Below are 15,588 nucleotides of genomic sequence, written 5' to 3'. Positions count from 1 at the left end.
AGAAACAGTTCTGCTCAAAATGTCAACCGTGCACATAAATACTATAATCTGTATGACCTTTATTTTGCAAACAATGAAAAAATGTTTGCTTTACACTTGTGAGCTGTTCGGTCAATAGCAAATGCAGCAATGAGTTAGGTGTACTCAGGAGTAAAGTCAGAAATTTTAGACTCTTCCAAACAAGGTGTAGGGTTAAAGCTTTCACGTCATGCAACCTAAACAGCACATGTGAATTTCAGAGTTTACTATCCATCTAGTGTTCTATCCATAAAAAATGCACACCTTTTTTCTTCTGTTAGCTAAAGCTAGGTTTGTGTTTATAATCTGAGATGTAGCAAACTTAGGATTCAGATCTCTTACCTTACTGATTTGGAGCAGGGATTTCAGCCTGGTTCTCCTATCTCAGAACTGTGCCCTGCTGTGTTCTGAACTTCTGCTGTTCTTGTTTCTTAATTGGTACCAAGTACTCAGGCAACTTGGGAGGAGTACAGGGATCTTGTTAGATCATACAGAGAGAAAATTAGAAAGGGAAAAGCTCAGCTAGAGCTCAATCTGGCCACTATTGTAAGGGACAACAAAAAATGTTTTTACAAATATGTTAACAGTAAAAAGAATCCCAAGGAGAATATCTATCCTTTAATGGATACAGAAGGGAACATTGCCACCGGAGATGAGGAAAAGGCTGAGGTACTTAATGCTACCTTTGCCTCAGTCTTTAATAGGGAGATCAATTATCCTCAGGGTACTCTGCCCCCTGAGCTGAAGGCAAGGATGGAGAGCAGAATATACCTCCCTTAATCCAGGAGGAAATAACTAGTGACCTACTACGCCATCTGGACACTCACAAATCTATGGGACCAGATGGGATCCATCCAAGAGTACTGAGGGAACTGGCAGAGGTGCTTGTAAAGCCACTCTCTATTATCTGTCAGTGATCCTGGTCAACAGGGGAGGTCCCAGAGGACTGGAGGCTTGCCAACGTGACTCCCATTTACAAGAAGGGTTGGAGGGAGGATCCGGGGAACTACAGGCCTGTCAGCTTGACCTCGGTACTGGGTAAGATTATGGAACAGCTTGTCTTGAGAGCGCTCACATGACATGTGCAGGACAAGCAGGGGATCAGGCCCAGTCAGCATGGGTTTACGAGAGGCAGGTCCTGCTTGACCAACCTGATCTCCTTCTATGACCAGGTGACCTGCCTAGTGGATGAGGGAAAGGCTGTGGATGTTGTCTACCTTGACTTCAGCAAGGCCTTTGACACTGTCTCTCATGGCATACTCCTTGAGAAGCTGGCATCTCATGGCTTCGACAAGTCTAGTCTTCACTGGGTGAAAAACTGGCTGGATGGACGAGCCCAGAGGGTTGTGGTGAATGGAGTTAAATCCAGTTGGCGGCGGGTCACAAGTGGTGTTCCTCAGGGCTCGGTGTTGGGGCCCGTTCTGTTTAATATCTTTATCAGTGATCTGGACGAGGGGATTGAGTGCACCCTCAGCAAGTTCACAGATGATACCAACTTGGGAGGCAGGGTTGATCTGCTTGAGGGAAGGGAGACTCTACAGAGAGATCTGGACAGGCTGGATCGATGGGCTGAGGCCAATTATATGAGTTCAACAAGGCCAAGTGCCGGGTCCTGCACTTGGGTCACAGCAACCTCATGCAGCGCTACAGGCTTGGGGAAGAGTGGCTGGAAAGCTGCCCAGCAGAGAAAGACCTGGGGGTGCTGGTTGACAGCCGGCTGAATATGAGCCAGCAGTGTGCCCAGGTGGCCAAGAAGGCCAACGGCATCCTGGCCTGCATCAGAAATAGTGTGGCCAGCAGGAGCAGGGAGGTGATTGTTCCCCTGTACTCAGCACTGGTGAGGCCGCACCTCAAGTACTGTGTTCAGTTTTGGGCCCCTCACTACAGGAAAGACATTGAGGTGCTGGAGCGTGTCCAGAGAAGGGCAACCAAGTTGGTGAGGGGCCTGGAGCACAAGTCTTATGAGGAGCAGCTGAGGGAGCTGGGGTTGTTTAGTCTGGAGAAGAGGAGGCTGAGGGGAGACCTTATTGCTCTCTACAACTACCTGAAGGGGGGTTGTAGTGAGGTGGGTGCTGGTCTCTTCTGCCAGGTGGCTGGAGATAGGATGAGAGGAAATGGCCTCAAGTTGTGGCAGGGGAGGTTTAGGTTGGATATTAGGAAAAATTTCTTTACTGAGAGGGTTGTCAGGTATTGGAACAGGCTGCCCAGGAAGTGGTTGAGTCACCATCCCTGGAGGTATTCAAAAAGCATGTAGACGAGGTACTCCAGAACATGGTTTAGCAGGTATGGATGATGGTTGGACTTGATGATCTTGAAGGTCTTTTCCAACCTAAATGATTCTATGATTCTACTCAAATGATCATGGCTTGAGAAAAGCAAAAGCAATCACTTGGTAGACTGATGATAAGCAGCAAGTGCTTATCTATTAAATAGAAATCCAACTGTTACAAAACTTTTGAAGTCAGTAGTGGCAGAAGGCAATAAGCTGAGAACTGAAGTCATTAACATCTCTTATGATATGATATGTGCCATGATTGGCAATGCAAGAGTTCTTTAGCATGCAATAAATTTATTGGGCAGCCAGCGTACTTGAACTTGGATGCAATATTGCTGAAGCGCTGCAACATGCAGGTTACATTTATTTGCAGTGTTTCTTTTCAGTTGATGGAAACTTGCTTTGGAATATTCACACAGTGGACTTCTATTTTAAATTTCAAATTGTCGTAGTTGTCAAATAATAACATGTCTATATCATAGAGTACTTCATAACTGTGCTTGCGCTTTTCTGTACAATCCCAAGCTACCCTTTCATGTCTGTTTCTCCCTGCAATGCACACAATATCATTGTGATATTTTCATTTGCTCAGTCAGTGTTTCAAGCTCAACAGGAGTACTTCCCGGTAAAATAAATTAGCTTTTGCAGTAAACATCTCAAGGGGGAAAAAAATCTCCTGAATGTGTGGTATAGAAGGATTGTGATTATAGCTAAAATATGCAACTTACATTTTACATAGTTTGTATCTTTTAGGAGAAACCTGCATGCTATTTATCAAATATATGGATTTTTATATCTGTTTGTAGTCTCAAAAATCTTGGGAGAAATCAGATCTAACATTCTGACATGATAATTTCTGCTCTTGAAATCTTCTAACACTGTTTTTACAGAGCTACGTCCATCTGGGAAAGCAGTCTACAGATTACTACCATGTGCAGTATACTTGGAGCTTGGTTTGGAGCATTTCCTATTCCTCTTGATTGGGATCGGCCTTGGCAGGTTAGTATGCACACCTTTATTATAAATATAAAAATATTAATTTTCTGGATATGCATGCCACACAAAATTGCTCTGAAACTGTACAGGTATATTGGACTTACTCATAAGCTGTTCCTACGGGGTTATGCCAGACATTTAAGAAGTCATTGGAAGCATCTGTGCTTACAGTGTAAGGATGTAAAATGCAAAATTTTTACCTCCATTTTTGATAGGTTCTTTGTTACAGATTTATGAGTGTCTGTTGCATGCAAATTTTATCATGAAATAGAGCTGTAAGTATTTTGATAAGAAGAAGCTAGACAAGCAGGAGGAGAAATGTGAAATGATGAAGATGGCTCCAAGTTTGTCTGCCTTCAGTCTGGTAGCTTTTATTGTTTATGGATAGGGAAGGAAAGATGCTTTCCTAGTGTTTTAGTTCCCCTCTATCTTCCATAAAAGCACTTAACAGAATGCGTTTTAAATGGATTTGGATTGATTTGTGGAAATGGTGTGGCCAACACACTGTACTAAAAACTTACCTTCTGATTTCAAAGGAAGGCAAGCATTAGCTTTGTAGTTGCATGATAAAAAATGTGAAGCTAGCATCGCAGATTCTGTCTTTATAAATTCAAATGTCCATGCCATTTTCTTAATATTTTTGTTGGCATGGAGAAGTGATTCCATTAAACATAACTGAAGTCTGCAGTTGCCACAAAATGATGAGACACTTTTTCCTAAATGTCCTCAGTGGATATTTTCTTTCCTCAGGTTACTGAACTCATAAACTCTCAGCTGAGTAGTATCTACCAGGCCTGTTCTTAAGCAGATGGTTTCAAAGGTTTCTTTCAGAAAATAGTGTAACAGGCAACACAGTTTTCTCTGATATTGTAGAGATGTTGTGGCTTAGAGCTGCAATGGAAAATTGTCTTCCGTAAGTAGCTAACAGACTGCTTTTATGCCACCAGCCTTTCTTTTACAACAGTGTAATGAGATATTAAAATTTCTATGTAAAAATAATAGAGGAGTAGGTCAATACTTTTAAGTTAAAAAAATCACATTTTCTTCCCTAAAAACACTTGGTTTTACTCTTGCAAGATGTTTCATGATCAGCCTGACATAAGTATGTGTTGGGACTAGTTAACTGGTGATGGACGTGAATGTAACCCAAAAATCAAGGGTTTCATTGAAGTACAATCTCATGTCTTCTTGCAAAGTCTTATTCGCTTTCCTGTTCCAATGAGAGGCATGCACTTTTTTCTTGCTCAGCTAGGATTTTAAAATGGCATGTCACATCTGGCAGGTTTTATTTTATTCCCAAAATATCAGACTTTGCTAATATGCTGTGTATAAAAAGTTCACCTTTTATGCACCAATGATAGAAGGAAAACTTAATCATAAGTCAGTAGGCTCTGATTAACAAAACAAAGACACTGATAGATTAAGACAGATACTTTAAGTATAGTTAATTTTTTACTTTATTTGTCCATTCTCCCCTCCTCCCATAGTAGGAGACACAAGTTTGGTGATGGTCTGGCAGCTCTTTCTGTTTGAAAACTCTTCCAAGTCAATAAAAGCCAAACATGACTGACAGAAGTTAAGCTCTATAATCTATACTTAGACATCTAAAAAGATATTATCTGACTCTTCAGAACAGCAAAGCATCTGCAGAAACCTCAGATGCCGTAACTTGTCACGAGCTGTTTCTGGGCATGAATGCTCCCCAGAGAATTCAGGCAGCAGCAGAAACTCTGTCTGCATTTCCCTTTTCCTTCACTGTCTCCACCTGCATATCTGATATACTCCTGATACCCAAGTTGGCAGGGGAGCTTCTGACTATCAAGTCCTGCATCAAAGCAGTTTTCCTGTACCTAGATCCATAGCATTTGCTGCTATTTTATTTCCCTTAAGTTCCCCTCACTTCCCCATCCCCATTTCTCCACCTTTTACTTTGTAGGGTTTAAAATAGTGTGTGTGGGGGGGAGAAATCTTGCTTTCCATTTTGGGTCTGAACTGCTTGATCATTAATCATCATGTGAGCAATTCAAGAAGTTTGCTTATCAGTCCTGCAGGCTGCCACTTCAATGGTCTTTGAAAACTGCAGTTTTAAGTGCTAATTTTTTAAGATCTGCTGTATAAAGGGAAATGAAAGAAGTTATTGTTAAAATGTAATGTAGTTTTTAAAGTCAATTATCTCAGCAAAGCAACAGTGAAGCACCAAAATGGTAACAAATCTCCAAGACAGAAATTAACCTCTTTAAAGTAGCTTGTTAGAGATCCTGTTCACAGCTCTCCAAGTTTTCACCTATTGATAATTTTAATATTTTTGTGAAGGTGATCTCTTAAATATTGGTCACCAAGGCACAGAAGGGGAAAAAAAAAAAAGGTGTCTTGGCCAGGCATTTTCAATAGTTGCCCAGGAAACACTGTTTCCCAGTTCAGCCATACTGAGATATATACGAATCAGGTTCTCTGGAAACACTGAACTTCATGCAACAGTTGATGCGAGTCTTTTGTCTTTCTATCCCCACTGAGTAGTATGGATTCAACAACACAGGTATTGAGTTGTGTGTAGTAGTTCTGCATTGCTGTTTCAGAAATATTTAGAGCCAAGAGATATTTCTATTCTTCAGAAGTTCACTGGGCACTAGCAACAAAACCTCTTTTTACAAGAGTATTCCTTTTGCTACCTGATGTCAGGTGATTACAGAAATTCATAGTAGATTCTTTCACTGTAGCAATGAAAGAGGAGAAGAGTATCTTTAGTGCAGATTGCTTATCTCCTGAGTGACCAGTCTAACCACTGACTTACTGAACATAAAAATACCTGTACATAATGCAGTTGCAGGAAGAGGTTCTTTATTTCAAACAAACAAACAAACAATCTCCCCAAAAGACATGGACTGTCAGTGTGTTGTATAGAACCTAACCCAACTGGTATGCTTACGGGAACACCTACAGATTAAGTCCCAAGCAAGGTCTGAAAAAAAATCATGTAGATCTTAATGTAGGCTTAAAAGTAATCAGAGCCCCGTCAAAACCAAATTACTTCTAGGCATCTGTATGAATAAAGTATTAAGCTGTCATGCTTTTGAAATCAGCTGTTTCTTCTATTAGCCTAGAAGCAGAGAGCTTGAGGATTACATTTTTGGATTTACCCTTCTCAGATCCAAAAAGGGACTTAAACAGAATAGCTTAGTCTTTGGACTCAAGGCCAGCTTTTGAGATAAGAACAGGTTTCATTAGTGATTGTTTTCCTTTTTGTATTTTAGGCTTTTTGTTGTAAACAAATTTGTTTGTTTTTTAAATCTGTAGTGGAAATGGCTCTGCTCTAGAACAGAAAATGTGGTTTAAATCTTATTATATGGGCAAGACTAAAGTGGTATTAGCATTTTAGAGAGCAGTGTTAAGGCCTTTAAGCCTGCTTGTTGCAAAATCTCGTTCTGTTTTTTCTATTGGTTATGGTTAGTGTTTGTGGTTTAACAACATGTTATGGAAAACACAGCTGCATTTGTACCTTTAGCTTCAGACAATTCATTATTTAAGGACTGTTGTAGACAAGGTGAAATTGATATTACAAGAATTGGATTGGTCAACAACCCAGAGAACAACAGTTGAGAAATACGTGATAAAGCAAACCAAAGGATTGCTGCTGCTGCTCTTGTGCTATAGCCCTGTGTTGTGGTTTATGTCAAAAGTTGGCAAAAACGCCTGACATCCAGCAGATGCAGAAATGCACTATGAGTTTGGAATGAAAAATGCTATTGGTATTGATTTAGCTCTGTTAGAACAATCTATTATAACCTGAGGTTTACACAAAAAGTTAAGCACTGTGTCTTGAGTTGGTACATTTTTCCACTTGATCAGGATTTAGCACTTTATCAAATCTAGTGTCTATACTTCAAAGTGCAGACAGTTTCTGAGTGTCTACTGTCTACTTTTAAATTGACTGTAGTCCAGTTCAGAGAGTGGAGTATGTAAAGCCACTTCTGTGAAGCCAGTTTAGTTCACAGAAATGGCTTCAAATGAAAATGGCCTGTAGTCACTCACCTGAAGCAAACAAGAGATTGAAGGAAAGAGAGAGTACTGAGGATGCTGGAATTCCAACAGAGCATTGAAAAAAGGTGCCTGCATTTTTCTGCAAGGCACCCGTTGTCTGAATTGCCACACTGATAAATATGGCAGTTCTTCTAATGTCACTTTGTTGCTGCTTTGTGGCCTTAAAAGAAAAAGCAATTGAGGGCAACATTAGGTTCATTTTTTGCTAATCTATTTCCCCATCCTTAGCTGTCTGTATTGGGACTAGCATCTTTTCCTGCAATCTGAATAGAACTGAAAAATTATGTGGTAGTCATCCCATCATGGTTGAGATATATTAGTAGAAGCTGAGAAGTTTGTAGTACCATTACCTATATCTTACCTGATCAGAAAATCAGATGTCAATGTTTTGTCTATCTTTCACTAGAATTTGTTTTTAATTCAAAGTACTTCAGACTTCTGTGGAGTAAACTTGGTATGAAATTAATCATCAGGAGTTCCAATTCATGTGCTAATGGCTAAAACCAAAATGCTACTTCATCCTGAGTTATTCATAAACCAAAGAAAACATATTGGTTCTTTACACATACCTCTTGTGACATGCAACAAAACCGAGAAAAATACAGATTCCTCAGAAAATCTTCACTTTATTTTCCATGTTTGTTTGAAAAATACTGCATACAGGGGATATTCAGATTAGTGGGCCTGTCTACATTTAAAAATAATAATGCAAAATGCATTTTTTTAGCATACAACAACTTTTGCACTAAGTAAATATTACTTAATAGGAACAGAATATTGTTTTGGAAATAAAATGCCATTAATTATCTGAATAATTTTTCAGAATGGAAATGAAAAATATATAAAGCATTTCTGTTGGAAGTATAAAATATATTGCTGAAAGTCAGTTGGTATCCTGATGATTCATTGTTCTTCATTATTCTGTTGTTGTTCTTAAAGTAACTTTTTAACATAAGTTGGCCATGCCTATTGCCCCCCTGCTAGTTTTCAGAAAAAATTATTTTGTAACTATGCAAAACAGTTGGTCAGGGAGGCCTACTCAATGGTTGTTCCTGGCTCTAGGTCTGCAGAATTAAGCCTATCGATCTCAGACAAAGGTAAAGATAGTTGCCTTATAGGATTGCAAGTTAGTCCCTACAGTAGTTACATTTCTGTACTTAAAGGAAAAAAAATACAAAAACAAACCAACCACAAAAACACCCCCCAAACTTTTCAAGACTTACTCTGCAAGACATGTTTCAGTTTATTACAAGTGTCAGACTGGTAGAATAATTTTGCCAAAGTTTTTAGATTGCTATGTAATTCTTAAACAATTTTAAAAAAGGTTTGCAACACTTAATTATGATCATTTAAATAAGGCTATTCTAGACAACGTTCAAAAGATTTAGAGAGTTGTACATTCACCTCTAGCCCTCTGATGCACAGTGGGTATCGAAGCATTACAGTTCGTTAGGACCGTTCTAGCAAAGAAATAGAAAATAACTTCCTTTGTTACAGTTGCTCAATTTTTTCAGATTGCCTATTTCAAGTTGATGGTGTACTTTTAATAACCACATGTGATCCTGGCTTCATGTGTCATATGAGAAATGGCACCTTAAAGCACAACACCACTGTAACAGAAGGGGATCGTTAAGGTGTTACTAGACACATTGTGACACATCCTTTCTCTGCTCAGCAGACGTAATTTAGTTGCAGAACAAGATGCTATTATTAAAGACCAGAACCTTATCAGCAGGCTTTATATGTGGTGGAACTAGTATTCCAGACACTCCATTCATCATTGACAACAACTGAATTTTGGAAATTGTGAAGTTCCTGGATTTATTGCATGTTTTGATAACAGACTTTTAAAACATGTTCCTGGGTTTACTGGGTGCATGCCCATCCATCCACCTGTTTTTTTGTAGCATAGTTGTGATCCCTAGTACCTGTTACTAACCATAAGAAGTGACTTTGAAACAATATTGTGCTTATAGTGTTTTCATATATTGATGTATTCCCACTTTATACTAGATACCACAAACATAATAGGTAGTGCTGATGTAACTCAAATGAGTTAATTGACTGCCATGTAATTTAGCCAATATGACTGTAAATATTAACCTAGGTACCTCTCAGACATTTGTAACCTGAAAAATAATCTGGAGAATCTTGGATACAGTTCTTGGTGGTTACTTGAGTAAGCTGAATTAGGACTATAAACTTTCATAGTACTTTGTTATTCTTAACACAGGTCAGAGAGTTCCCTTCTTGTATATCCTTTTGGATCTACTACCTATTGTGAAAGTTTTGTTGTAAAAGAAGTTCCTTTATGTGAGTAAAGGGGATATAATATCCAGTGGTTTAGGTTTTTTAAAACTGAGGTATAAGCTTGTTCCACTTCAGTGTGGTTATCATTGTTTATTTAATGATATGTTTTCTTAATGTAAACCTTCATAGTGAGATCAAAGGCAGTTATGCTTGCTATAACTTTAGAACACAAATCCACAAAAACAACTTCTGGTTACAAATGCCAGCCTGAAAAAAACCTCACACTTTCTTCTCCTCAGCATGTGCTTGTCAACACACACATTCTGTACAGTGTGGTAAAACGCTTTTAGTTAACATGTGCATGCAACCAAAATAGATTAAAGGCATGTACTGAAATTTTTAAGACAGTACGGACTAAACAATCAGGAATTTAAGGCATGTTAGAAACAGGGAGGGAAAGTAATTGTGCTCATTTATTCAGTTTTAAAATGAAACAAATTATTACATAGCTTTCTAATTGACAGTCAGAAATGGATCGCTTGAAATGGGAAGCATACAAAAAAATTGAGTTTAAGAATATGAGGAAAGCACTCACCTAAAGAAAAAAAAAAAAAAAGTAAGTACCATAGATTGCCCCACTGTATTTGCATTTGTATAATTAAAGTTCCAGCAGTCAGCTGCTTACTTTATAGTATCTTTAAAAACTTTACTAGGGTGTTGCTGCTCTGGCCTATAAGAATCTGGCCTATGTCCTTATCAATGTCTATGTAATTCCTATTACATAGGATGCAAGTTACACACTTGTAATAGATGACAAAACTGTCATGCAGTCAGAATTGTGGTTTAACTAGCTACATGCATAGTAGAGCAGAGCTAGGTACCTTGCTGGGCTCCTGCAACATGCTCTGCTTTCCATGCAATATGCTAAGCATTCTCACATTAGCTCATAGGTCTTCTAAAAAGCACTCAGGAAACTAGCTTATTTGTGTCCTGAAAGGTTGGCAATTCCTATTTTGAGTCCTTATTCTTAAAATGAGTTCTAACATATACTAGAAACCTGGCAGTTCTGCAGTGTCTATTTAGCCAGCCTAAGTCCTATCACTGCTGCCAGATGAAAAGGCAAAAAGAAAGTTTAAACAAATAGTAGAAGTCAGGATTGTTTTGCATTAACCACTGGCTCACGCTCTGTCCCTTAAAATGCAATTTTTGTGCTTGTTAAGCATGTAGGTGGAGATCTGTTTTTGCCAAGCTGCTGTTCAGATTTCTAGTAATCATATACAGGTTGTTAAAATTGCCTTTTTCTTCTTGCATTTGATACGTAAACTGACTCTTCTTGTACTAGGCTGTGAGGATGGTAGCTGATGCTTCCCAGGTGCTGGGACAGACAAAGCATTTCATGACAGTTTCCTGAAGAATGCTCTGTCCTGTGTCTTGCACTCCCCACACTTTTCTCTCCAGATCAATCATCTTCCCCCTCAGAAGAAGTGCAGTTAGGCAATGTTGCCTAACATCTTATTCCCCTGCTGCTGACCCAGCCTAGAAATGACATCAATACTGAGATAGGATATGTCAGCTTCCTCACGGCAGAAGGGAGCATAAAGTAGGAGAAACTGAGCTGAATAGCTCTCAGGGGGTGAGAGTGGTGTATTACAAGTTGCATACTTTAAATAAGTGGAATGGAATCTCTTAGAACAGGCAGATGGATATTAACTGCTTAGATTTTTATCACTTAGAGGCAGTTCATACCAAGTCAGGGAAGCTAAACCAAGTTTAAGAGATAATATGAAAGACAGGGCAAAAACAGACTGATCAAGCAAGTCAAATTAATTTAAAAAGGTCCAGTGGAAAGTGATCGGGCCTCAGAAAAACGAGGCCAGTAGTTAATGCAAAATAAAGCAACCCACTTTCATAGATGGACAAAAAGGGCTATTGCAAGGGCTATTACATGAGTGCAGCTGATGTGCTTAAGAGCCACATCTTATCTGTCTTTGATAACTTGCTGCTTTAGATACACCCATCGGTGGTGCATCTGGCTATATGTAGCCCAAAGGCCAGCAGTCAAAAATAAAAGGTGCAGAACTAGTATCATTACCTGTTTGTTAGGGTCTTTTTTGCCCTGCCTTGAGGGTTAGAGAAAATAGCATAAGGACAGCAACGCTCTTAAGTCCAGGCTTTTAATTCCTGTGCTTAGGGAGTTTTCAAAAGGCCAATCAAACTGCCTTCAGAACTACTTTGGGCCATCTGACCAGCATAATGAGGTCTGTTCTATGCCACTAGAAGGGATGAGGTGGTGTTTCTTTTCTGTCTCATTCATAGACAGTGAGATGAAGTATTTTATGGTCTCTTCGCTGTGTCCCGTATCTTTGCCAACTGCCATTGGTGAGGGTTGGATTTCAGAGGTCAGAGACTCATGTGTTAAGTGAGAGACAGCCTGAAGCTTCTGTAAGGTAACACTGTTTTTTTTAAAAAGCAAAGCAAAAATTCAATGCTTTGGAAGACAGACAGAGGCATAATTAATATTGAAAGTTACATAACTATTGAAAAACCATGTTCCAAGTTGCAGTTCAGTCTGGTAAAAGAAGCTGCAACAATCATCAGAGATCCTTTTAATCATACCAGCAGTCACCCACTATACACAAAATACCAAAAGGTACAGGGTCAATGGGTCATCAGGGATATTGACTCTCTAGTTAAGGGATCATGAAAAATTCGGAGTCCAACATCTGCCTATGCTTCTGAAAAGCAAATAGGCAACTACAGATCCACCTAATGTAGGTAAAATTTAATGAAGGATCATTGATCACTCAGAGAATTTGATATAAAAAGACCACTGAGTTATGAACCCTCTGTCCATAGTTTTATAGATATTAGAGTGGTATTTGACTTCATCAGTGGATAAGAAAGTACAGCTCCTGTTCCAACTGAACGTTACTGAATAAGCAGCTGGGATTGCAGGGACTTTTTTATTGTTTTATCCTTTAGACATGTAATATGCAAAATGCTAGAAATAACTTAATTACATTTCATCTAAAAGTTGAAAAGATCTACCTGAAGTGTAGGTTTAGCCAAGGCCACAAACTCATGTGAGTTTTAAATACACATAGTGTCTTACCATGCCAAAGGTTCTCAAGGCTTTTTATAGAAGATCTACAATACCACTGTTAAATGAATGAAAACAAGCAAGTCTTTGGTTTGAGAGGCAACAGCCAAAATATTCAGCAACAAAAACAAGTAGCAGAGACAGAATGTCCAGAAATGGAAGAATGAAACAAGGTCAATAAAGAGTACCTAAGGCACCTTGTTTATAGTCATCTTTGCTACACTCTTAAGACCTCCAAATAATATATAAAACTGCAAATGCTAAGGAATGTGAAGATGAAACAACTGAGGAGACTGTGAAGATGAAACAGCAGAGGACAAAATACGTTACTCTTATTCCTAGTTAAAATTCCCATGATCAAAGGATGTGAATAAATATGTTTTTCCAAGTGATAATGAAGTAAAGAGAAGAATCAGAGCTAGGAGGAACCAGTACCATTAAGAGTCAGTTCATTTGATATTCATGACTTGCAAGTCAAAATGAAGTAGAAAAGAAGGCTGGACACAGAGATGTGGATATTTTCTTTAATGTCTAGTGCATTTCTCAGTCTCAAGTACGATAGAAGGTGGAAATATCCCCCTTAATTTAAAACTTAAAAAAATAGGAGAGTGCAGTCTGTACTTGCTTCAGGAACGTGCACTGTACAGCAGGAAGTGCAAAATTGTCCTTGCAAAAAAAATATGCAAAGGAGAATTTTGAAGAGGGATGGGAATTCAGTTTATTCTACAATAAATATTTTTAATCACTAACTTAGTTGAGACTTTCATCAAATGCAGTACACAGTTGACTGGTAATATAAGCTACATCTGAGGACAGACTGGTTAAGGTTTGTTTTGGCCAATCCTCCCTGCAAATTAATACCAATTTTAAAAATAAAAGGGGGCAGGAGGAGAATCCCATTACTACTTTGCCTCAGTACTAAGCGGTCTGTAAAAGTGAGTCAGCTGTATTGAGTCAGTTCCCTGTTCTTATACTAGGACATAAAGCTTTAATTATAAGCTCTCTTTAGCATAACTTGGCTTACTACGTTTGCTGAACTGGGTGCAAGATGTTCAGTCAGTTTCCAAATTTATGTTCCCTCCCTACTGCTAGCCAGAGGGAAATTCATCCGTTTGCCTACTTTTCAAGAAAAAAAAAAAGAAAGAAAAACCCTCTATCCATCTCAGTCTCTGGCCTTATTGGGTTATTCATTCATTTATACACACCTCTAAAAGTTTCAGAACACCATGAGAGATTGGAAGGAGAAATTGCCAAGAAATCTGTAGATTTCCAAATGTGTGCAGCAGAACAGGAAGTTAGGTTAGCTGAACACTTCAGGGAATATAAATACTTGTAAGTTTTTCCACACAGTTCTGGGAATATCGAACTAAAGTCTGCAATAGCCAGAAGCCTGGTTACATTTTAATGCATATTAATTAAAACCTGTACAACAGCATTTAGTGTTCATGAAGATGATTGTTTACACTTTTGGCATTTTTAGGAAAGCACGTCAAGCTTTAAAGTAGAATAAGACTGTACTGTCTTTTAGTACCTAGATTACACTGAGAATTTGTGCTCACAAACATTTTCCTCATTGCCTGCTTTTACCTTGTGTTCTCCCCTCAGGTATGGCCCATTTCCTGTTCCCTCGGAGCTACCTTTGGCTATATGGCTGGTCTGATTATTGCACCTCTGTGGATACACTGGAACCGGAAGCAGCTTACATACAAAAGCAGATAACTGGAGCAAAGAGAGAGACAAGGTATTTCTTTGTGCAGATTCCATACAGACTGTGCAAAAGTTGGTTTTTTTAAGAGAGAGATATATGTATAGTCAAAGCAGAAGACTATCCAAATTCATTTAGAGTATTTCAGACCAAGCATCTCCACTCAATAAAATCACACAGGTGCTGTTTCAGCATGGTGCAGTTTTGCTTCCTCTAGACTATGTAACCCTGAGAGATTGTACCTTCCAGTCTGAATAAAATATTTCTAACAGATGTGGTGGCTTCTTATTACAAGTTCATTGAGTTTGATTTTATTCCTCTGGATTTCACTGGTTGTAGAAGGCAGAATTGTAGTTTAGCTTTCAGACCTGTAACAAGTTTGCTGTGTACTTAATGCATTGTATTTAAATTCAGTAGAATTTCACAGTAAGCCTGCCCATTGCCAAATATATCTCACGTGATCAAACAGCAGTTTATGCATCTTGAGCCTATTCTCTTCTTCACTGTGTGTTTCTTTGGAGTTAGGATCGCTATAATAGCTTCATCAAAAACGGTCTTCAGTCCTTTCTGTGTTAAAGCTGAACACTCCACATAGCAGTAGGCCCCTATCTGTCAAGAAAATAAGTTAATTCAATAGTAATGTATTTTAGATGTTCAGTTCTATCTGTGCACTTCTGCATTTTTGGGTTTTTTTTATAGTGACATCACAATGTTTGGCTGTGATCTAGAAAAATTATCTGCATGTGCATCCCCCTGTGGGAGAAAAGAAGGTTTGTCTTTTGGCCAAAGATCTGGAATGTATTTAAGTTGGTTTCATTTATAAAGGAAGCATATTAAACAAGCTCTTTGGATTAGCAGTGGGGTCCTAAGGTATTTTTGATAATTGAACAGCAAAAAAGAATTACAGAATTACATGACCAATTTATGTTTCAAAAATAAGACTCTATAAATAAGTGTCCAGATAAGCATTATCCACGCAGTGTGTTAAAATGGTAGTACAGCATTCTCTAATAATTTCTTGAAGATGCTTCCAAAACTTTGCTTGAGCAGGAGAGGTCTCTTCCAACCTCAACCACTCCATGATTTTAATTCTCTCTGACTAATGCTTATGTAGTTTTTACAAGTGTCTACACAGAAAGTTAGAACTATTACTAACAGGGAAGTGCTATTACACAGGTCTGCTTGTTAGCTGTATTCAACAATGTA

The 15,588-nt window shown here is 38.6% G+C and overlaps 2 protein-coding genes across 5 annotated transcripts in view; one reads left to right on the top strand and one right to left on the bottom strand.

Moving 5' to 3' along the window:
• The window catches only part of PIGF (phosphatidylinositol glycan anchor biosynthesis class F), a 22,504-nt gene extending 7,849 nt beyond the window's left edge, over positions 1-14,655 (top strand). For both annotated transcript variants that reach the window (XM_030034356.2, XM_030034357.2), the window contains exons 5-6: positions 3,184-3,292; positions 14,283-14,655. In XM_030034356.2, the coding sequence (XP_029890216.1) occupies positions 3,184-3,292; positions 14,283-14,396 (223 nt within the window). In that variant the 3' untranslated portion in view covers positions 14,397-14,655. The remainder of the gene's footprint in view (positions 1-3,183; positions 3,293-14,282) is intronic.
• RHOQ (ras homolog family member Q) overlaps positions 6,111-15,588 on the bottom strand; it is a 26,901-nt gene continuing 17,423 nt past the window's right edge. For 2 of the 3 annotated variants that reach the window (XM_030034358.1, XM_030034360.1), the window contains exon 5: positions 7,934-14,991. In XM_030034358.1, coding sequence (XP_029890218.1) covers positions 14,836-14,991 — 156 coding nt within the window. In that variant the 3' untranslated portion in view covers positions 7,934-14,835. Of the gene's footprint in view, positions 7,488-7,933; positions 14,992-15,588 lie in introns of those variants that run through there. The other variant, XR_005933793.1, reaches the window with a different exon arrangement.

Source organism: Aquila chrysaetos, chromosome 13 (genome assembly GCF_900496995.4).
Source record: "Aquila chrysaetos chrysaetos chromosome 13, bAquChr1.4, whole genome shotgun sequence".
Taxonomy (NCBI): domain Eukaryota; kingdom Metazoa; phylum Chordata; class Aves; order Accipitriformes; family Accipitridae; genus Aquila; species Aquila chrysaetos.
This window is presented reverse-complemented; position numbering and strand designations above follow the sequence as displayed.